The 23,504-nt window shown below is 38.7% G+C and overlaps 2 protein-coding genes across 8 annotated transcripts in view; one reads left to right on the top strand and one right to left on the bottom strand.

Moving 5' to 3' along the window:
• LOC101793077 (uncharacterized) overlaps positions 1-10,008 on the bottom strand; it is a 23,464-nt gene extending 13,456 nt beyond the window's left edge. For 3 of the 5 annotated variants that reach the window (XR_011807646.1, XM_021268555.4, XM_072034857.1), the window contains exons 1-8: positions 9,958-10,008; positions 9,145-9,222; positions 5,665-5,733; positions 5,177-5,207; positions 3,549-3,608; positions 3,068-3,148; positions 2,283-2,419; positions 1,377-1,499 (exon numbers count right to left, since the gene is read on the bottom strand). Coding sequence is in view for 4 of the 5 variants with exons in the window: in XM_021268555.4 (XP_021124230.3) it covers positions 1,377-1,499; positions 2,283-2,419; positions 3,068-3,148; positions 3,549-3,608; positions 5,177-5,207; positions 5,665-5,733; positions 9,145-9,222; positions 9,958-9,993 (615 nt within the window). In the remaining variant the exon portion in view is untranslated. Of the gene's footprint in view, positions 1-1,376; positions 1,500-2,282; positions 2,420-3,067; positions 3,149-3,548; positions 3,609-5,176; positions 5,208-5,664; positions 5,734-9,144; positions 9,223-9,718; positions 9,770-9,957 lie in introns of those variants that run through there. The other 2 variants (XM_072034858.1, XM_072034859.1) reach the window with 2 other exon arrangements.
• On the top strand, positions 8,691-22,449 carry MSANTD3 (Myb/SANT DNA binding domain containing 3). Of its 3 annotated transcripts, XM_072034861.1 has the most exons (4): positions 9,689-9,827; positions 14,597-14,900; positions 14,994-15,042; positions 16,335-22,449. In XM_072034861.1, exons 2-4 carry the CDS (start codon positions 14,628-14,630, stop codon positions 16,742-16,744), a joined length of 732 nt encoding a protein of 243 aa, XP_071890962.1. In that variant the 5' UTR covers positions 9,689-9,827; positions 14,597-14,627; the 3' UTR covers positions 16,745-22,449. The 3 variants fall into 3 exon arrangements, with proteins under 3 accessions (XP_005014100.1, XP_071890962.1, XP_027307656.1); XM_005014043.6 differs by lacking the exon at positions 9,689-9,827 and adding an exon at positions 8,691-8,870 and having other exon boundaries at positions 14,597-15,042; XM_027451855.3 differs by having other exon boundaries at positions 14,597-15,042.
• The last annotated feature ends 1,055 nt before the right edge of the window (positions 22,450-23,504 follow it).

A 23,504-nucleotide genomic window follows, 5' to 3' on the forward strand; every position in this document is an offset into this window, starting at 1 on the left:
ACCATGTATGTTAGCTATTTTGTGGATACAATCTTAACTTAGGTATTTCATCAAATACTTATTTTTTAAAGATACGACCGACCAGTAGTGGTACACACAAGAGTAAACCACTGAACAGACATTCGAAAGTAGTTACCTGAACAGTTATTTGCTACAATTAAATCTGTTTTAAGAGCTTAAAAAAATAAAATAGCTGGCTTCAGGGGAAAAAAGCAAACAAACAAACAAACAAAAAAAAAACCAATAAAATTAATTTATTACAGTTTATATACCCTCTACTTAAACATTCCTTAAATCAAGACCGAATTTTTTATGGATCTAGTGAAACTGTTCAAGGAAAAACAAAACAGTCTACAAAATATAAATGGAATCAATTATTTCTATATCCATGAAGAAAAATCTGAAACATACATATATGCATGTATGATTTCCATCAACCTAATGTGATTAATATTCTTTCATTATGTTTGTTTGCCTGCAAATAATAATAGTGTGCATGCAAATAGATTTCAGATTTAAGCACTTACAATTTTGCTGAAAGACAACCCTTGCATAATTTAGACAGATTTGGGGCTTGTACAGAAAGAATACTTACTAGCATCTGATCTTGCTAAGAAACACCGCTTAACAAGCAGGCTGTTTACACACTGAAATTGATGGAGAGCACAAATTTAAGGTACGCCAAAAAGAACACTAAGCACCTGAGTTAAGTTGTCATGAACCAAAGTGGTGAGGTCCACCTGAAGAAGAAACTTCACCAATATCCTGGCCAGATAAAGCTGGCAAACATTTCTAAACACTATTGCAGAATAAACAACAACTGAAAGCAGTATGAAGATAACTTCATAAGAATGTGCTTCTAACAGTGCAGCCCCTCAACAATTTCAGCTCAAGGTGCTCCTGTGAGCCCATGCCATTGCAGAGAACCTCATATCCACCTGTAAATTTATACACTTTCCTGTGTGTATCACAGATTTTTTTCATCTGTTTTTTTTGTGAACTGCCACAGGATGCTAACAAAGCAAAACTCTAACCTAGAAAAGTGTAAAGGTTGTTTCCTAGCAACAATTAAATTGCTTTACATACACATACACAACTGGAAATTGCCTAAATATTAATACAGATATTTTGTATATTTGGTATCCCTAGAGTTGTATTTCTGTAGAGTCAGATAGCATGAATATTATTTCAAACAAGAGAAATACTTAAATACTTATGATGGAAATGACCAATGGGAAATTGTATCCAGAGTAATCTTGGAAGAAATATTAAAGAGACAAAAGCATGTTTAATAAACGTTAAAAAAAAAAAAAAAAAAAGATTTTTTTTCAGTTTATTTCTAAGTGTATAACTTATGTCACTCTTAAGAAATGTACCTTTATTTGTTTTCTTCCTTCTTTCTTCTCAATTGTTAATGCAACTTGCCTAACTTTTCGGTTGAGTTCAGAGCCTTTACCCTTAACTTCATCAGATTCTGCTATCTCAGGATAATGTTGTTTCTAAAAAAAATAACGAGATGCAAATCATGAAGTCATGCTTTATCCTTTGCAATTCTTTCAAGATCTAGCACAGCAAGATAGGATCATGGGAGAAAAATCAACCTGTATACAAAACAGAACTTACTGAAATGTTTAGGTATAGAATTGCAGACTAACTGAGGGGACTGAAGTTGAATCTTCAGCTGAATCTGCTTAAATTATACTTCTTGAATTCCTGTTACACTTGCAGTATTTAATATTGTAACATAGATGGGGTAAACGATAAATAAAAGTGTTAAGAACATGAAAACCACCAATACAAGTCTCACTGAGAATATCCATCTGAATTAACAAACAGAGAGATCTTTAAGAAGGACATTGTTGCAGAACCAAAACAATACACCCCATAATAACATGAGCTCCTAAGGCATCTGAAAGATGGAGCAGTTCCTTCACTGATTCAGTTCTTTAAAGTAATTAAAAAATACATAGTTAGAAGCCTACTAGTCAATTACAGCTGTGGAGTTCCTTTTTGGCATTGTTGGTCAACCAAAATAAAATACACTGACAACTCAGTGTCAGCAACGCACCTGCACACACATTCCCAATGAGGTGAATTTTAAATCCATTATTAGACCACGACTGTGGTACAAATACACACGTTTTCACAAAACCGTATGTAACAGCTTAAAAATACCAGATCTTTTATTAAAATCTGACTAGCAAACTCTCTACTTAAACCGTTATACCAACAATAATAATAAAAAAAACACACACACACACACCTGTACTGTAAAAACTTACCAAGTATGCCAGTCTATGCTTGGAACCACAAACGTGCATGAACATGTTACTCAGTCCTGTTTTACAGTGGCACAGTTGACACTCATAGAGAAAAGGGAAATTGTCTTTTGATCGGTATTCGATTATATAATTAAGTCCTGCATTGATTAAAAAAAAGTTAGGAAATTTGATGTCTACTTGTTTCTTAGGCTCCAAAATATAATTAGTGCTAGCTACAGAAGAGATAGTAAAGGAAACTATCCTTACTGCATGTCAAACACGTGGACTAAGGTTTTCGTTACTATGAGTTATTTCATTTTCTGGTTCTCTAGACTTCAACATCAAACATATAAAATCAAATTTCTCTGAGATGCCTTATTTTTACCACAGAAAAAATGGAAAAAAAAAATCCCTTAAAAATTAATAGCAACAGTTCTTTTGTCACTATTTGTACATTTTAATACATGTCCCTGTAGTTATCCTTCTGGTCCACTACACTCTCCCTTCCCTCCACAGGACTGGCAGCTACAATTGGACAAAAATAGTAACGCTCATTTAAGTCCAAGTTTCTTTCTATCATATCACCTTAGACTGTCTACAGACCATACTCACAGAAGCATTCTAGACTAAATCTAACAGTTTTATCACTCAGATCAGTCCCTTTCATACCATACTACTAGGTACTCAACGTTAAGCTAGTAAAATCAGATAATGTGCATTAAAAGCTTCCATTTTTAAAACTAATGCAATACTCTTTAAAGATAAACATCACACAAGCAAGCAATTACAGTATTAAAAACCCTCACCGAGTGCAGGTTCTGAATCTTTACATGTGTTAAGTTGTTCTTCCAAAGTCTGTCCATGAAATCTCTCTGGCTCAGTTTGCACTGTAAGATAAGACCAATTTCATGTCATCTCACATCATCCATCTATCAGTCTTCATGGTCTCAAAAAATCTCCAAAATGAAACAAAGTCCTGACTCTAACCTTTGGCTTAGAGAAAACATGCTAAGTAATTTATGTATAAGTGAATCCCTGCTCATAAAGAGCCCCACAGCCCAAATCAAGTCAACTGAGAAACTTTATCCCCCAAATCATATTTTCACTTGTTTTATAACATCTTGTTTGTAAATATTATTCTATGTATTATTAAAAATATTTACTGTAAATGGGAAATACAATGGATAGAACTGAATTCCAAACAACCTTCTAAGATCTAGACATCTGTACCTCAAAACATTTAATTTCTCTCTACACTTTCTTTTTTTCAACATTAAACATTCTTACCATAATCAGGAAGTTTTTCAGGTGTTTTCACTTGATCTCCTGTGCCACCTGCAGTTTTAACTAAAACGAAAACACACAGAAACATGAAAAACAGAAGTGGAAATTTGGTATAATATATGTATATATATTTTAAAAAAACTATAGACAACAAACATGATTTGTTTTGAACGTGCTACATGATTTTTTGGGATAAAAAATATTTACACCAAACAACAAACTTATTTAATGTCAGGCAATTCAATGAAGCAGGCAGAGGCAGACCAATGCAGCCTTTACTTACCTCATAACATGGGTTTTAACACACAACACAAAATTAAATTCTTAAACAGTAGCTTAAATTGTAAGCAATTTTGACTGTAATTTAATTTATATAAAGACAACCTGCAACAAGGAGAAAGCCTGACTGATTCTCTGTGATGCACATACCTTTTATTCTATAATTAACAGTTTTATTTCATACATTTCAGGGCTACTTTAATCCAATACATCACAGCAATTCAATTTAAATCCACTGATCTTGAGAAGCTTAAACCTCCTGGCTGCCAGGACACTTGATTCAGCCCAATAACCTTCCTGTCCTTTTTAAAAGCTCTATACCTATCCACTTCCCAATGTATTTATTTTTTTTTCTATTGGCATATAGCATGGGATAGGGCTGGGGTTGCAGAACATTAAGAAAGGTGAGACAGAGATAATAAGCACATTATGTGACCTGTCATCAAAGAACCAGGAGAGGGAGAGAGATCTATACAAGATGTGACTGGGGGGTAGTGTAATACCAATGCATGCAAAGGAAACAAGTTGTCATGAAGAGAAAACTACAAAGACTAAGAATATAAATCATATTCTGGTCACTAGAAATTTTTTACTGTGCAATCAATCCGGGAAAAGGGAGCAGGACAGAAGAGAAAAAAAAGACATGTTGACCAATTCACCTCTAAACATTTCAAGGCATCTATGCTGATAAATATCTAGTTGCTTAAATTTGCTTTAAAGGCTGTACAAAATATCCCAGACTGAGTAGGTGCAACAACAATGCATACTTGGGCCACAACTTTCAAACTAAATCCCAGGAGAAGTGCACTGTGCAAACCTATAACACTGTGCAAACCTGTAAATACATTTTGGTGCATCATAAAACATAAGCAGGAAAAGTTATAGTTAGACCCTCATGACCCTCAATTCCTAGTGGAGCTAGACGAGTTCATAAAAAGTTTTAATGATAAATTAAACCTACTAGAAGTATTTGGCTTCAGCTAGACAGAAAGATATTTTTAATGAGATCTTTAAAACAGCAAATATAAAGTGTGTTCAGAGCACATACATTTATATATATATTTAAAAATACACTTCCTAATTTCAATCTTGAATGTCTTTGAGGTTTCTCAAATTTTTAAATGTAGGCAATCGTTAGTATTGTAGCTAGTGCATTTTAATAAACTTTGCTCACATTATTGATTTTTCACTGTAAGATTATACAGTTATATCACTAAAGAACACAGGCCATTTCATTAAGCACAAATCTTGAGAAAGATTTGGTTTTTCTTGTTTCATAAACACCTGAACTAGGGAAGGGAGAAAAGTGCTCTTATAATATAGAATAGGACCTAAAAAAATCTTGCACTTACCAATACCATGAGCTTTCAGTGCTTCTTCAACCTAAGTTAGTGAATTATCAACAAGCAATAAAGAAAAACAGTCACTTAAGGTTCAAAAGATAGCAATGTAAAAAGTATCTTTGTTTATAAAATGAGTTAGATTAACACTAACCCCTTAGATTACCTCAAGAAAATTACATTATACTCAAAAATATATTTTCCCTAGGTAGTCCATCATTTAAATAATTCCGTTCTGCATTTATTGTCAGTCCTGCATTCTGATGTATTCTCTGTCTCTACTAATCCAGACTACAAGACACAAAGTTTTATCCACCTTTTCTGATGGTACCAATGTATAAAAATAATTCCACTTTACTGCAGTAAACAAAATAGTGAAGCAACAAAACAAGTTAAATATCTGAACTCACACACTCTAGAAAAGATATTTCAACCCCCCGTTCTATTGCTAAATCAATCTATAAAATCTGACAAAAGGTGCACTCAGAAACTGATCTTACCGTCTTATGCTTGAATCCAAGGAAGTGAGTCTGCAAGTTTAATGCAGAAGCACACCAGATTTTGCAAATCTAGGTTAAAGAGAAGAAGCATTTCTGGCATTGCACATAAACCAACAGAAAAAGAATACAACTGATATCAAAACAAATCACAACTGCTATCAGAAAGTCAGTGTAGGCAAGTTCTATAAAAGTATTATTTCTCTAAGACAAAATAAAGAACTTTACTAGACCTCAATGAGAACTTTCCTTCATGAGGTCCTACAACCACCAAATAGCCATATGATGAAAAGGAATCTCCACGTTGCATAAAAGTTTCAGATGTCACCAGAATCCCGCTGCTATCTCATGGCACATTTTTGCGTGAATAAGCCAAGACAGATCCAAGATCTTCCTCACACCCTATCAGCTATGTCTGAAGCAGAGGCAGTGCATTCCTGTCACAAGCCTATACACGTGTCCAAAGCCAGTTTTTCTCAGAGCAGCACCCAAACTAACAGACTTGTGCTCTGATCTGTTTGGGGCCTGTCTTACTCATAGGCATATCAAGTGTTTTGGTCACAGCTGGTTTATTTCCAAATATTTCTGACTCATAAAAAAAATCTTTAAAAGCAACAGCAATAAATCTGAGAAACAGATACATTAGGATTTTATTTTTTTCCTAATGAGAAGCTGAAGTTTAATTTTCCACTTCAAAAGAATGCCTTTATCTACAAACATAATATTATTTCAATTAAATTAAAATTACTAATTATTTAATAAAATTATTGCCTCTCTTGACATAACAAAGCCAAACGTGCAGAAGACAGCAAAGTAAGTTTGATGCCAGTGCTGAAAAAGTAAAAAGAAAAAAGAAAAAGTAAAAATAACAACAACAACAACAAAATAAAATGAGTTGGTAGGAATCTTCATATCTACGCAGAAAACCCACCTGAAGGACCCTAAGAACACAAGATGTCATAATCTATCTTCCTATCTTCTCCACTAGAGTAGCAGCAAATATAAGCCTCAGAACAAGAAGACGAGCTCAAGATCCTTAAATTCTTTCAGAAGATTTCAATATACCTGCTGCACCTACACCTCTATCTTCCTAACACCTGGGTTGCCATATTCCTATGCTTCCTTGCATTCCTGCTCCCTGAATCCTTTTAGGGTAGCTTTGTCTTCTTGATGTCCATTGAGTGTGTAAAAAATGATTAAAGACAAAAACAAACTTGACTGATTTATGCATATACAAAGAAGGTAACAGTATCCCCAACATTTATTTTTAAAAGTGACCACAGTAACTTCTTGTATGTGCTTTAAAAAAACCTGAAATACGCATAACCAGAGTATGGTCAAGGTGCAAAGGCAGAAAGATTTCCTATCCTGTTCAAAAACGTTTACATGGCAAGCATTTCATCCCCCTACCATACCTGAGCCATGCATTTCTGTGCCAGATATTCTTTTGTCATGCCTCGGAACACAAACTAAAACCCCACAAGCCATCCCATGCCCTTCCACTATGGGATCAACATCCAAGAGTCTCATCTACCCTGACAAAGGACTAGAGTTCTCAGTCTCTCACACCTGGTTTCCAGTGCCCTGACACTCCCGTTCACCAGAGTCAATGCCACAAAGATGCAGAACCTGCAGAGATGCAGGAACTGGTGCATCTCACCCGGTGTTCACTAAGAACTTAAAATTGTCCCAGCACTGTTGTCTACCTGCCACAACCCTACGCACCCGGTCCACAGCTGGTCTGGCCAGAGATTTATGGGCAGGTGAACCTATGAGGTCCTGCAACCCTGTGCAGGACAGTGGTGTAAAACAGCTGAAAGCAGCGGGAAGTTTCTCCCAGGAGGAAAATGGGCTCTCAGGGAGGTGAATCAGTGCATAAAAGAAAACCATGTAAAAGCAGAGGCTCTAGGATACAAGATACCACCACTGTTCTTCTCTCTCATGTCATGTTTATATACTAAAGAGCTACTGAAGCCAGAAATAGAGCACAGCAGTAGCCAGACAGCTGATCACAGAGTCCAAACCCAAATGACCACTCTAATACTCATTCTGTATGCTAATCTCTGTGTTTTGGTAACACCATGTATTAGCAATCTGTAAAATGAGAAATCTCCATGAAAAACCAAACAAGCAAGCAAACAAACAAAAACCATAACCATGGAAACACACAAACTTTTTTTCATTCTTGTTTTCTATCCAATTAGAAATAAAGAAAATGTTTTGCTTTGTTTCTTTTCATTTGAGCCTCTAATGGACCGCAAGAAAGAAGTTTTATTACTCAACATACGCTTTAGTATTCATGCCCCTGCTCAGACAAAGATACTTAGCAGGTGTATTGGCAAGATTGTTTCAAGCAGACCAGTGCCCTGGGTAAACTATGGGAAAAAAAATAACATTTTGTAAATAACCTTAACATTTTTACCTATAAAGATCTATTTTTAGAAGGGAACTCCCATCACAGCTTCTTGAACATTAGCAAATTATCAAATTATCAACAATAGCAATAACCTACCTAAAACTAAGAGACTATGCTCATGTTAACGTGTTGTATATTTGCACAAGATGTAATGGCAAAACTTTACAGTTAGTTATTCTTTTCACAACTGGTAAACTTCAGAACCCTAACTATCTGAACTGCAGATACTTTCTGCTGAGGTTTCAAAAAAAATTATAGAGCAATTACTAAACTTGTAAGTTTATAAGGATCAACAATAGGGAAAGTACATTAAAAGATTAGAGAACACGTAGGCAGGAATATTGTACAATAACAGTTACTAAGCAAAGCTGATCCAAGTTAAAAATCTAAATATGCTAAAACTGAGCTGAAAATGGGCAAACCATCAACCCAACACTGTCACAAGCCAACTTGAACATAGCTCCTGTTTCGTCTGATGTTCAGCAAGAGGTAGAACCAGTACAATCACCAAAACTGCCCACGTTTGATTTGAATCCAACACGACGATGCATTCACATCAAGATGCCATTACTTCCCTTCAGCTTCCTCAGCATAATGCTCTGAATCACGAAGCTGAACGAAGCCGGATAACAGGGAGACAACAGCAAAACTGAAAGAGGAAGGCTAAGAGGGGAGGAAGAGCTGCAAAAGACCTTCTCCTCATGGATTAATTCGCTATACAACGAAGAAAGATGACTAGGAAAGATGACTTTTGGTCTGAGGAAGCCTGAAGCTGGCAGCAGGTCAAACGCAGGTAAGAAGGAGGCTGCAATGCAAGGCTGCTTTAAAAACCATGTCAGCTGTAAACAACTGCTGTCCTGTACAAATTCTCTCTGTGTGGTGAATGTCAGGCTGTTATTCTGTACTAATAACCGGAATAACTTATTTTTGAAAAGGTGGAGGAGACGTATCAGGCCAAAAACATGGTCAGGGATTCCCCAGAAGGAAAAAAGGCACCGGTTTATCTCAAGATAAAGAGTTCAAACTCGGTTCAGTTCAATTTCACGTTAGTTACGAGCAATACTCACGTTGCAGTAGAAGGGGTTTACCTGCTTCTTGATCTCAGCTTCGGGGTCCATGGCTGCGCTTGAGATGATACAGCAACCCTAGGGCAAGTACCAACATAAAAAATATTATTATTTTAGAATCGGGAAATCGCCCAGATCCCCAGGAAACAAGCAGGGAACCCCTGGAGCTTCCCTCGGGCAGCACAGCACGGCCGGCAGCAAGACAAAGCCGGCGGCCGCCGATCTCCCCCCCGGCCCCGGGGCTGCGCCGCCCGCCTCAGGGCCGCCACATGGCGGCCGCTCCCCGCCGCCACAGCGGGGGGACAGCGGGGAAGGTGGCGGCGGTGGCAGGGCCCTGGCGGCACGGAGAGCCCCGGGACCGCCGCTGGGAGCGCTGTGGGAGGCAGAGCCCGAGCTGGTGCCGTGAGGAGACGAGGGAGGGACGGAGGGAGGGAGGGAGGTGGCGGTGCTTTGTTGCCAGCCCGCAGCCGAGGGGTGGGCTCGTCCCCGGGAACGCCGCCCTGGTTGTGGGGCCGGGCACGGCGGGTCTCCCTCCTTCTTTCCTTCCCTCCCTCCCTCCTCCTTCCCTGCTTGCCTCCCTCCCTCAGATGTTCCTCAACCCGCATGTCCGCCCTGGGTGGAGCGTCCTTCTTTGTCGAGCCAGGAGCTCCGGCACCAGGGGAGCGAGCGAGGAGATCCTAAAGGCAAGCGCCGCTCGGGGGGAGGCACGCCCGGGGTGTGTGGGGGGGGGGGGGGGTCCTGCCTCTGCCTCTTTTTGGGGAATCGCAGAGGGATTTCGGGCGGTCTGTGGGAATAGCAACCTGCAGCCCTCACCTTTCTGTGCCACGGACCGTTTCGGGTGGCCTCCATAGGCGCCGGGTGACCCGTGTAAAATAGCCTCAGGGAATGCCAGGATCAGCCCGTCTGTGCCTGTGCAATGTGACATGTATTGAAAAAAAATTAATAATACATTGCACGTAGATAACATGCACCAGAAGAAATGCAGGCAAAACCCTGTGAATTGTAACTAAGAGTTGTTTTTCTTCATTTGCTGGACAGTCCGTGATAATTACGAATTTGCATTACAACAGATAAAAAGCACTCCACTGCATTTTTTTAATTATTTTTTATTTTATTTTATTTTTTTTAACCGATTGCATGTGACACGTTCTCCTTGCAGGTCTCATTCATGTTTGTAATGTGCATCTAATCCCCTAGTGATTGCCCATCTCAAGGTAGGCAGGGTCAGGCCTGGAGCAGCCCGATGGAAGGATGCTCTGCGAGGAAAACCTAACGCTTGAGGAAGAAGGAGGCTGTTTGCTGCTGCTTCTCCCATTCTCCACATGAAACATAAACCTGTTGTTGTGCCGGGATTTGGTCGTTGCGTTCCCATGCCTTTCTTTCACCCCCAGACACTGGATGAAAAGGACAGCGTTTATGACTGGCTACCAGTGCTGTAAATCGCTGATTACGCTTCATACTTCATCCGTAATTTAAGTTGGATAAATACATTTACTTTTTTTATTTAAGTCCTTAACTATTTCTGATAGCAATCCTGTTAGCATTGGCGAATGAATTGCATTTTCACACCGTAAGTGACTACAGTTTGCTAGCAAACTGTTATCTTTGTTTTTCATTAGAGTAACCTCCGCATTTAGGTTAAGGCTTCCATCATAATTTTCTCCTTGCATTTCTCATGCCTAAAGAAATATTTCAGGGTCTGAACATGCTCCCATGTGCCAACGTGAAGTGATTTTCTTTTTCAAAATGTGTTTTGTAACCAGTTGGAGTTTGAGTGTGCATTTAGATGTGTGCAAGCAAAATAATACACATTTACATACTCCTGAACATATGTACATTGCTTCACTTGCGTATTTTTTTTCCAAGATATTCTTTCAGCAGAGCACAGTCCATCCTTTATAGTCTTCAAGAGAAGAATGCCACATAGTGTTTCAAAGTGTCAGGAATTGGGAGATATTCTTGTTATTTTTAAAGTGATAGAGGTTTGTGTGAGAGAGGTACTTAGGACACTGATTTGTTTTAAAGCAAGTTATGAGTGGAGCTGTGCCAAAGAAGATAATTAGGGTAAAGTGATTCCTTACTGCATAGGACAGTCTAACAGCCTGAGCACCTGTAAGAGTGTGAGAAGCTTTCTGTTCTTTGTTTCTTTGAATTTACAGTGCAGCTGTCCTCATGTGCAGTCACATTCCTAAATCACATTCCCAAATCAATCCTGTTTTTTTGCGTGAGCTATATGCAATAAACTGCTTCCATTTCAACACAGATTCTTATGTGCTAAATTTTATACTGGGCATACATCTTGGAAGGATCTTTCAGCCTCGAAATGGAAATTATTTCACTTTGTGAGAGTCCTTTCTTGTATTCCAGTGAGGAGCCAGTGGGCTGTCAAAAGGTGATTGATATCCATAAAGAAAAGGGTGAATACAAATGTACAGTAGTATTTTGCTGCAAATCCTCAGTGCTGTAAATTTTCTGACATCTCAGAGTGCTTTCAACTTACCTTATTGAAAATGGGCTTTCATATAATGAAGTAAGCAGGCTGAGTGTGTAACAGCTTGAAAAGAAGCTTCAAGAATTTTCATTTTTTCCCTCTGTATTAAGGGCATTAAACTGCTTTCAGCAATTCTTGAGGTCTTTTATGCATCCTAATCATAATCCTAGCTTTGTCATGGAAAGGACACCAGTGCAGTGTGCATGTCTAGGAAAAGTAGGTAGGAATGTGTATGGGGGAGGGAAAGGCATTAGTCTTGTATTTTTCTCAGAGTAGAACCTATGTTTCCACTCTTAAACGTACACCGTCTGAGCTTATGACTCAGGAATCTCAGATCCTATCACAGTAAAAATAATATCAATGAGTGATAATGGGGTATTAATGTGGTACTTAGGGGGTTGCTGTGGCAGCAACCAGGAAAGATGAGCTTTTATCCTAATGTATAGGGTTTTAATATATATGAAGTTAGATTTGGAAATATTTAAATGTTTACTGATATCAGTTGATCTCTGACAGTCTTTATGGCTAAATATTTACCACCTTTATTTAGCACCTGGAATCTAGAAGTCCAGGTATTATTAAGTTTAACATTTTGAACTTAAGTCTCCAAAGTTCCTGAAAATCCATTGTTCTGCTAATTAAAGTGATCTTCTACACATAAATATCACTATTTTTAGTCTGAGTTTCTCGCACCCTTTCAAAGCTAGAAGCAAGATTTACATGCCTCAGTGGAAGACCCATGAAACCTCTGATCCTGGCTCTTTGGGGTCATCAGCTATTGGATCTTATGACTTGCCGGAGGGATTGCTTTCTGTTCTGCCTCTCAGTGAAACTAAGGCTAAGACAGATTGAAACATCAATATTTAGTCCCATGAATTTCACTGAAGCAGCTGTCCAAAGCAGCTCAATGGTTTGGAATGGTACAGTAAGTACCTAAGTAAAATCAATTAGCAGATAGAGTCCATTTCATTATAGGTCTTTTTTACTCTACGGGTTTTGAGAGCTGTTTCATGGAGCCAAGTTCCCAGTTTGCATTATTTTTATTTTAGATTGCTCATTTCTTGACTTTTGGTTTATTTATTTACTTATTTTATTTAAGGAACTTCTGCAGCAGATGTCCTCTTCTGTGTATCAGACCTAGGCGTTATAATAATGATTGGTATGTGATACTTCAAACATTGTTTACATGCACATAGTTTGCACTCTGAGATTATAGGTGCTTGAGAATTCCTGCTCACCAACACATGCACTGCCTAAGTTTTCACAGAGACTGATAAATAACTTGGTAGAGTGTGAAGGAGGAAACACTGGATCTGGGAACCATCTTCCTTACACCCAGACCTCCTCCTTCTCCCACCCCAGAACAAGCTGATCTGTGAGCAGCAGAACTAACGAAGCCTGGTTCCCTATGGATCCATGTCCTTTGTCCACTAGATCCTGTCTGCTCCAAAAGCTCCAGCTCTCCCATGACACCAGCATTTCTGAAGAGAGCGCAGAACTGGGACTAGCCAGGATCTGTGCAGGTTCCAAGTGTCCAGTCGGTGTGCAGTTAAGCACTGAGAGAAATAAAGTACAGAACTGGGTGCTCGTTGCTTCTTTTTCACTAGCGGTACAACTTAGCTGCTGCCAGTGACTTAGCAATACTTAACTGTATGTTGTAGTTTCTTAAACTCAGACTATTACTATTTTCTATTCACTTTATTTTAGCTTTGCTATTCTGTGCTTTCTTCAACAGCCTGCTATGTCCCTCAGATCCTGTTGTTTTTCTGGGTTTTATCATATGGATTATAATGACCTTTATCATGTGTTACTTGAGAATATTCCTGTTCTCATGTGAGAGATGGTTTTGATATTAACTCATTTCGATATTAACTTGTCTGTTCGCTTTCTTTGTGAGTATAAATAGTTGCCTTCACTGGAAAAGGTGAGAAGTGTAAGTATTTAGACATTTGGAGGACAGGAATTACAAGGATGGCACAAAGACAATGCTAGTGCAGTGGAGTTAAGAAAAAAAATATTTGGACTGAAAAATAGGAAATCTGACTGTGACATCTATTGAATCATCAGGTAACATTGAGGGAGTAGAAACAGTAGGCAAAATACTAGAAAAATCATTCAGGGAAAGAGTTCTAGACTGTTAGCAACATGAACCAATGATGCACGTTCTGTCCCTGAGTTTTATGAGTAAAACTAGAAGTAATGTGAGCTAAGACAGTAACACTTCTTCTTTTTGTACATAATTATTCAGAAGTTTCTGCCCAACACTTGAAAGTAATTGGGGCTGCACAGTTAGAGAGGGAGTGAGATCCTGCCCAGGATCCTGCTCACTGCTGGATGTCCGTCCAGAAGGGCTGAGCATGGGGGAGAACCAAACTATCATAAGTCTTTAAGAAGAGATCTTTTAAATATAATTTCTTATAGAACTTTGAAGTAAAACAAAAAGGATATAAGGGAGAAATCAGTTATTCAACAGGGACAGAAGAGGGTCTTTTGTGTACCCATGGAAAGACAAACCTGCTGAAGACATTAGATTTAAACCAGAAGCGATCAAGGGCTGGATTTCAGAACTTGTTCCACGGTTCAGGGCTTTGAAAACTCTCTGAGTGTTAATGAGTAGAAAAACAAGGTGTTAAAAACAAGTTACTAAGTAAATTGAACACCAACTATTTTCTATCAAGACAAAATATAACAAAGGCAGGAAGCATCTTCTCATTAACATATACTTCTTATGGAACTGTGTAGCTACTAAAGTAGCAATAGAAACCAGCCTATAATTATGCTATCTAACCTGTATGCTTTGTTATTTACCGTAGAAGTATGCCCAAGCTTTTCTAGATAAGGAAGTGTTTTGCAATCAGAAGTTATATTTAGGAGTTGTTTGCTGAAACACAATTACTTGATAATGTAACCAGTTCTAATATGTGTTATTTTTTCTCTTTGTTTTCAACATTGTTTTCATAGGATTTTTGGCTTCCTGGAGAAAAAGTAGAAAATGCAAAACGAAATAATAAAGCCTGCTAAATACTTCTCAGAAGTGGAGAAGAGTGTGCTGCTTGCACTGGTTGAAAAGTACAAATATGTACTTGAGTGTAAAAAAAGTGATGCAAGAACTATTGCCCTGAAACAACGCACCTGGCAAGCTCTAGCTCACGAATACAATTCGCAGCCCAGTGTATCACTGCGAGACTTCAAACAGCTAAAGAAATGCTGGGAGAATATCAAGGCACGGACAAAAAAGATAATGGCACATGAAAGACGGGAGAAGGTAAAAAGAAGTATTAGTCCACTTATAAATACTCACATCATAGGGAAGGAGAAGATTGCCAGCATAATGCCTGAGCAAATGTACTTTTTGCAGAGCCCACCAGAAGAAGATTCGGAATATCACCCCGATGCTTCTAGTCAAGGTATAAATGGTGTTGTGATGATGCATGTAGTTTTCTTTTGTCTGTGGTTTTGCCAGTGATTCTTTTTCAGCAATCTAAATCTATCCACTTAGCTGTGACTGCTGGTTACAGAAAAGTAATTTCAGAGCTGTGATATTATAAGACTCTGTCTATTTCCCTAGGCCCCCAAGAGTTAAACTGAGATCTTAGTCTATTTTTTGTTGTTATCTAAATCAGTTTTTGACATATCTTCTGCTTTGGAATGAGCATCACAGCAGGCATCACACTGGCTTTACAGAGAACAGAAGGGTCCCAAGGATATTTTGATCCTTTGTAAAGTGTCATTTTGTTGGGAAAAGGCCTGAGCAATAAAAACAAAACAATCCACCAGCAGCAAATTGATAGACAACTATCTGCTGCAAGAGTTCCCTGCAGGTCTTCCCTCCTTTGTGTTCAAGAAGGACTAAAAAGAGTAGAGTCATATTTCACACTGCAGTCCACATTGGAGAATGGCATTTTTGAAAAAAAAAAATTGAGTACTGTATTCTGCTTAGTTTGGCAAGCATACAATGAAAGAATAGTACAAGAGTATAAGGGAGAATACCTACAGTCCTTTCTTGGAGAATGTCCACATAAGATTTTTCTTGCTAAGAAGACAAGACTAATTGCATTGTTAGATAACATTCTTACATTTTCTCTTTCATGATTGTGTTTACCATAAGTAAAGACAATAAATTGCAGTGGTTGCTATTATATTCCATGAATAGTTTCTTTTATTTCAGTAGAACAAGTAGAATCTTGTTGAAATTAGAATAATATAATTGTTTTCCAGAAAATATACAACACTGTGTTTATGGTATATGCAGAAATGATGAGGAAGGAGGAAGTAGTGGCCTTCCCCCTACTTCCATAGTCTTTTGGTGTTAATGTAGATGCGACTCTTTACCTGACACACAGACCTTTCAGGAAATGATTGCAGGTCACATACAGATTTGGCTTAAACATCTGCATTAAGGTTCAGCTCCAGGCTCAGCCACCTAACTTCAGGTGCCCACTTAAAAATGTCAACACTTGTTTTAGTGTACTGAGCTCCCATTACAGCCTGGAGGGCTATCAGCAAAGCCCAGAATGGTTCAGTTCAGATCATTGTGCCCTCCATATTCTATAATAGAAAAGCGTCATGTAGTGACTGCTCTATTCTGGTACAGAAGGATGATGTTTAGATGTATACACCTCTAGATATTATCACAAGTTTGTGTTTCTTGAGGGAGAAGAGGGGTATACTATAATACTTCTTCCTTTCTGTTTTACAGAGTCATTTGTCATCTCAAGTAGAGAACTTTGTGAGGAAGAGAAGGAGCTGGTACATTTCCCAGTGTGTGAAGGTACCTCCCAACCTGAGCCTTCGTGTTCTGACGTCAGAATAGCAGCGGATAAGAACTACAGAAGTAAAGCGTCTCAGGAAAGTGCTCTGAAAAAGATGCACGAGGAAGAGCATCATCAGCAAATGTCAATTTTGCAACTGCAGTTAATCCAAATGAATGAAGTTCACGTGGCAAAAATACAGCAAATAGAAAGAGAGTGTGAGATGGCCGAAGAGGAACACAGGATAAAAATGGAAGTGCTAAATAAAAAGAAAATGTATTGGGAGAGAAAACTGCAGACCATCACAAAAGAGTGGCCTGTATCATCCTTTAACAGACCCTTTCCTAATTCACCATAGAGCATAAAGTGGTAGAGTCAGTCTGACTGAGCACATTTCTAAGTAATGCGCACTGGAAAGAGGGTGTTTTAATGTGAATGTACAGTGACAGGATAGGTGCCCAGCTGATAGGGAACACACTTTGATGCTGAACATTTAGGGAAACACTGGTAGAGTCTGCCAAGGGCAGAACGGTACTGTTCATTTGTAGGTAATCCTGACTTTTGTGACTTTCAGACATACACAGTGTTCTAAAATGTGACCATATTTTCTCTCAGAATACCCTAATATCCTTTGAAATTTAAGGTGTTCCGGGTCTTCTTTCATTGGGTATTCTTGAAAAAATGTAACAGCTTTAAACATCAGGTTATAGTGTTTATTTTGGTTTCCAGCTCTTCATATCTACCATTTCCTAAATAAAAGCAAAGGTTGCTCTCAGCTATTGAGAGAAAAAGTGGCTGACAGATGTTATGCTGGAGCACAGAAAAACAAAACAAAGCAAACTTTTAGCCTCTGGTTAATGTAGTCCGCAACCTACTCTTCATAGAAGATGTGAAAGTGAAGGAAGTAGCAAAAGCAACACTGTAGGAATTGAGCACTTTGCTTGTGATTTTCTATCTGGCTGGCTGATTGAGAGAATGGCTGTGGAGTGGCCCTCGTGTTCTTTGAGCCTTGACCCTTATGAAGTTGTAAAGAAGGTGACTTCTTCCTCAGAAGCCCCTGTGCTTGTCCTCTCTTTTCCAGGCCTGTCTTGTATTCAAGTAGAATACTGAAATTGGAGGGATGCGTGCTGCTGCCGATGCTGTGTGCTCAGCGCATGGAATCGTTCTGAGGGGAAGAGCTTTTTAACAATTCATAAAGCTATTAAAACGTAGCAAGTCGTCTAGTCCATTGGCAAAGTTTCCCTCTGTCTCCCCATGCAATACTTAGCACCTAACTGGAGTATTTCGGCCTTGCTAGAAAGAAGGCTAAGACTTGCCTTCTTAGCTTTGGGTGGTAAGCTAGGGGATTATTCCTGTTTTGGAGTTCTGTTTTATTCTGTCCTGTGTGTTAAGGTGGTGTATTTCTTTACTTTGCTGTCAGTGAGAGGTGACAGACATGATTTGTATGAAAGCATTCTCGTGAAGGCCCCCACAGAGTTTGGGGGCCCAGAATAGTCGATGGTAGGAAAGCACAAATAAGGATAATCCTTCCTCAGGCAATCGTTTGTTCTAGTGGGGCAAGGGTTAAGAAAATGTGAAATACAGAACTCCATAAAGATTCATAAGATCTTCTGATGCGTGAAAAGCTGTTTTGTAGGAAGCTGTACGGCCAACATTTGAAGCAGTGAAAAAAAATGAAGGAAAGCATATATTTTCAATGAAAATCCCAAGTATCCCGTTATTCAGTAACGTATTTTTAGGTCACGATTAATAAGGTCACATCTAAACAAGAGAGCAACATATTTAAATTAGGGTATGGCAGAAAACATGCTGTTCTTCCCAGTAACACTCCTGTTTCTTCTCTGGATATTCTTTCTGGTGCAATTTGTTTCGGGTTTGGTTTTTGGCAGTTGGTCTTGATAGTTTTTTTTTTGTTATTATTATTTTCCCTTTGAACTCCTTTCCCTGCTGGTGATTCATCTTTGCAAGCACTGCCATTATCAACCACAATGCTCACAGTGGTTAACGCTGCGGTACATGCACTGCTCCCTTCAACGTGCTAACACCAGCAAATGCAAAGGGAGTGATTTATCGCAACTTATTTTATATTACGGAGGGAAAAAAAAAGGCTATTTTTGCAGAGTTGCTGCAGGATCATAGAGCAGGTCGTGTATGAAATCTGAAGACAAATCTTTTTGACAGGAGACTCGGTTTTCTTATAAATTGGCTGTATGAAGGAAGCGGAGGACTCCCAAAGGAAGATATAATTATGGCCCCCCCCCTTTTTTTTTTTTTTGTCTGCTGCATGGAAACAATATTGGAAGGTAGGACAATGATGCACAGTAAGGGTAGAGGCAAAAGAAAGCAGGGAACGGGAGCGAGGACCTTTTTGTTCTGAGGTTGCATTCTGTGTTCTGGAAGGTGAGTCGGTTACTTGAGTGGTTATGACAACTGTTTAGGCACCATCCAGAAAAGAGATACGAAAGATATTTCTCTTAGCCAGTGACAGGGTTCTTTCCACACTGCTCCAAAGTGAAAATAATTCAAAACTCTGTCATTAAAACTAAGTGTGCTAGGGTGCCAAAGGTGACCAGTGGAGACAATTTCAGCAATGTGAAGAAAGCAAGGATGGAGGGACAATCCAGGTCTAAATAGCCTTGTGGTGAGGTATGAATAGTCCAGAGAAAATCAATGATATTTGAGATAAGGGTGCTTTTGACTCCTGGAAGCTATAACATTGCTCATGAAAGATTGTTTTATTTTTGTATTTAAAAAAAAAAAAAAGTCATTTAAAGTATGCATGTTTTCAGACTGTTTTCAGGCAATGTCTTTATTTTGGTACACATACCTATTCTGAACCCAAAAGTTACAGCTCTTAGGCTGAACAATAGAACCTTTTAATTCAGCTTCTACTTCAAAGAAAGAAAATCATGGGAGAAAAATGAAAAAGAACCAAGATGAAGATACAAAAGAAAGAACACACACAGAGGAAGAATGGGCATGTCACACCTAACTCAAATGATCCAAGATGCTGTTGTGGTGGGCTTACAGAAGACCCAGGTTTTTGTTTTCCCATCTGTGGTTGACTGTTGGCTGCTGTAAGGTTGGTTGATAGAAAAATGTCAAAGATCAACATGATGAAGTAATGTGTCTCCTTGCCAGGCTTTCACTTCTCCACCTAATGGCTTTATAACGTGATTGCTGTGATGGAGTTTAAATGGCATGAGAAATGCGGGGTTTTGTTTGCTTGTTTGTTTTCAGTTCCTCTGGTTTTAGGTTTAGTCTTTTCTTTTGTCCAACTTTTCTTAGTTGTAGTATCGCCCTCCCAGAAAATGTCAATTTGTTCCTCTGACTTTTTTTTAGGTTACATCATTCAGATACTTTTCATATCATTGTGTTTTCCTATTAAACATCTGGCCAAACTAAATAGGCATTTTCCCAACTTTTTTCAAATATAAACTACAGCTAAAATACCTATTCTTCTCTGGATTTGTTATAAAGTTGTTGGCAAGAATGAAATTAAAAGGCACTGGGCCAAACGCTCCCTGTTTAATTCCATAAGAAAAAACACACCAGGCAGATATGGATATTTCTCGGACTCTGTTCTTAGGAAGACACTAGCACTGTCTCTCCTTGGAGATCACCTAACTTATCTGATATAAATCATCTTTGTTTGATAAGTTTTTCCTTTGCATTTCTTCCCTACATCTGCTCCCCCTTTTATTATTATTATTTATTTTTTTACTACCAATATGTGCAGGAGATTTCATCCAGAGTTATACACTATGCTCTTTTCCATCTCTTGGCCAGGCTGCCTATATCACATCTTGGTTGCTCCTCACAGGCATCTTCCACATCCACATAATTTATGGTCGCTTAGCCTTTTCTGCACATCTGCCCACATGGTTCTGCATTTTGGGCATAGGCTAGGAAACACAAAAGAGGATTTTGGAAAGGGGTTAGTGTAGGGAAAGGCTTGTACAGGGAGAAGCACTTTCTCCCTCCCAGCTCTGTAATTCTAGGGGGACAGTCTGTGACTACAAAGTCATGAGGATCAGAGGTAATGCAGGATGCTCAAGCTGTGTAGTTGGTACTTATCCTTCATAAATCCTTGGGGTTCATTTAGGTTTGGGGATTCTGGTAACAAAGTTCCTTCTTGCTAGGTAGCTGAAGAGTCTCTGAAAGATTTTCAGAGCCTCCCCTCAAGGCTCTTGACCTTGACAAAGAAGTAACCCCTCCTGCAGCCCATGGTCGTACTTCCTTCAGGGCTCAAGCTGCTCTACCACAGAGCAAGGGGTCTTGCTGTTTACCACAGATCCTCTCCGTGACACTTCTCCCTACACAGTCAAGATGTCTTTAGCCAGGGCTAAATGTCCAGCCCTCCTGGGCCATTGCTCAGAGAAGATGTCCATGCTGGGGGCAGGTGCAGCCGGTGGGGCCTAGCTCAGCACTAGGGCTGAAGCAGGCCTCTTGCGGCCCCGTGAGCAGCAAAATGCATCATGGCCCAGGGCGACCCTTTTCTGAGTTATACCACATCTTGTGCAGCTGAGGACGTAGTCCTGGATTTTGTCTGAAGATCATTTATCTTCACGTGTTTGCAATACTAAATGTTCACAGTCTCCCAAGACTTTGTTTTTTTTATTGCTTATAGCTACAGTGGCTTTTACAACGCATCCTCTTCATTCTTCCACACTTACATTTTAATGCTTCCCTTCCCATTCATGCTGAATTTCTGTAGTCACAGCACCGTATTTGCAGCTGTTTTTCTCATTATAAGGTTGAAGTGAAAAATTCCTACACATTTATATATTGTTACTTTGGGGGTAGGTGTATTACATGTAAATCTTAAAATAACATTTTTATTTAAGTAAGTAAAGTCCTGTGATTTCATATTTTGAGCTAGCTTGTTCAAAGCTGTTCTTACATAACTGATACATCTGGGTTTTTTTTTTTTTGTTTTTTGTTTTTTTTTGTTTGTTTGTTTTGTTTTGTTTTGTGTTTCATTCTTGGCTGTCTTTTCACAATAATTTTCTATTTATTCTCAAAGGAGTTAAATGCAAAACTCACATATCATCACTCTTCCTGAACTTCGTCTCTATTCAGAAATGTTTCTGTGCAAAGTCATTACTAACATGTACCAAAATTAATACATTTAGGTTAATGAAATAAACCAAGTAACAAGCTGATGCGATAATGTGCAGAAGAGAAATAGGGAAATAGAGAGAGATGTAATAAAAAGAAAAAGGTTGTTGTCATCTATAAGCATAGGATAATGTATTTTTACAGTAAAACCAAGCAGTGACCTCTGTTTCTGGTATCTGAGAATAACTTCTGTGCAGCTGATTTACAAGCGATGTTGCCTCTTAGGGTTTGTTGGTTTTATTTTTTGTTTGTTTGTTTGTTTTGTTTTGTTTCATGGAATTACACAACTAAGATATGCATATAGAAATGTAGACAGATTTCTGGGCCTAAAACAAGAGCAATGAAACAAAAAACTCCCAGCTGTGGCCCTGAGCATTTCGCTGCTCTGGTGGTGAAAGGATTAAGCATCCCACATAATTAGTCATGTTAGTAACACTGAACGAATTAAAAACTTACAAAGGCAATAAATAAAATAAAATAAAATTAAAATAAATGCTAGTACAGTTTTCAGAGTCAGAAGTGAAGACAGTTCTTAGCTGTCCTAAGAGATAACACTCATGTATGTCAAACAATTTCCGTGCATGGCCTTCACCTTTCCTGATCACTGTTGCCCTTGAGGATCTGGACACCTCCATCACACCATTGGCAGCTCCAAGTGCCTGACAAGAAAAGTGACCATGTCAAGTAGGAACTCTGCCACAATTATTAGGCATCGCTCCTCAGTAAAGTGAATTTGGACAATTTTTTGAGCCCCTGCTATCCAGACACACATGCTATGCACTGAAGAAAAGCATGTGAAATTTGTCCAGCATGTAGCCAGCCAAATGGCATCAGCTATACAACAAGGAAAAGGAAAGGATTGTCTGCCACATGGCTTTGGGTTATAAAACTTTTTTGTTGATGAGGGAGTGTACAGTGAATCTCGCTGGATGGTCAACCTATTTAACAGTGAGAAACAATCACTTTTCCCAAATCTTTTAACTCACCCTAGTTCAGATTTCCCAACCCATTAAAACAGCCACAAGGGAAAAAATAAAATAAAATAGAATTCAGCAGTCATGATAGCCACAAACAATATTGCCTCATCAGAAGAGCTGGCTAGAAAAATTAAATTAAATTAAATTAAATTAAATTAAAATCTACACTATATAAGCACATATATTTAGGGAGAGAATTCTAACAGAAACAACACAATAGATTTTTAGACAGTCCTTAATTAAATATTGTGTTCTTAAAAAATGTTGATTGAGCTTGTTTTCCCTGTGTTATTCAGTCCAGCTGCAGAATAGTTGTGTGCTTCACTTTCTGACTGATTGTTAGAGCACCTAATTAATCAAATTCGTTTGGCAAGAGAGAAGGAGGTTTGCGTTCAGCACAACCTAAGATTGATTGTATTCCACCAGCCTTCAGATATTTCTTCTCAGATATAAGGGGCTGTTCTTGGACAGTCCTGGGTTGGAAACTGGCATTATATGCCAATTTGGTTGTAGTTTATTATTTATATGGCACTAATGAGGTGACATATAAGCTCCTCATGCTCCGCCTATCATTTGGTCATGTGTAAAACCCTTCCCTTTCCTTACAATTACACCATGAATTGTACCGAACCACAAGTGGACCAGCTGAATCCCCAGTATGTACTTTGTGCCACAGCGAAATGTGGAGGCAAAATTCTGCTTCTGTTAAGTTTTGGACTTTTGATATTCTGACCTGTTACTCTGACTGACGTTTTGCTTAAAATTGCTTTCTTCTACGAGATACCTTTGTATTCCCACAGAACTGTCCTTCAGTTCAATGAGCCTCCTGGCTTGAGAGCTTCTGAATTCCAAGCCTATTGGCTATACGAAGTCTGAATTGACACACACATGTGATAAATTCTGTTTTTCTGAAAAAGATTTTGTACATACTGTCACATACTGAGACTCCAAATACAAATTTGGAAGACAGTATGATGGATTTGGTATTTAAACCAGCACTAAAATTATGGCAGGCTGGGA

The sequence above is a fragment of the Anas platyrhynchos genome, chromosome 2 (genome assembly GCF_047663525.1).
Source record: "Anas platyrhynchos isolate ZD024472 breed Pekin duck chromosome 2, IASCAAS_PekinDuck_T2T, whole genome shotgun sequence".
Taxonomy (NCBI): Eukaryota; Metazoa; Chordata; class Aves; order Anseriformes; family Anatidae; genus Anas; species Anas platyrhynchos.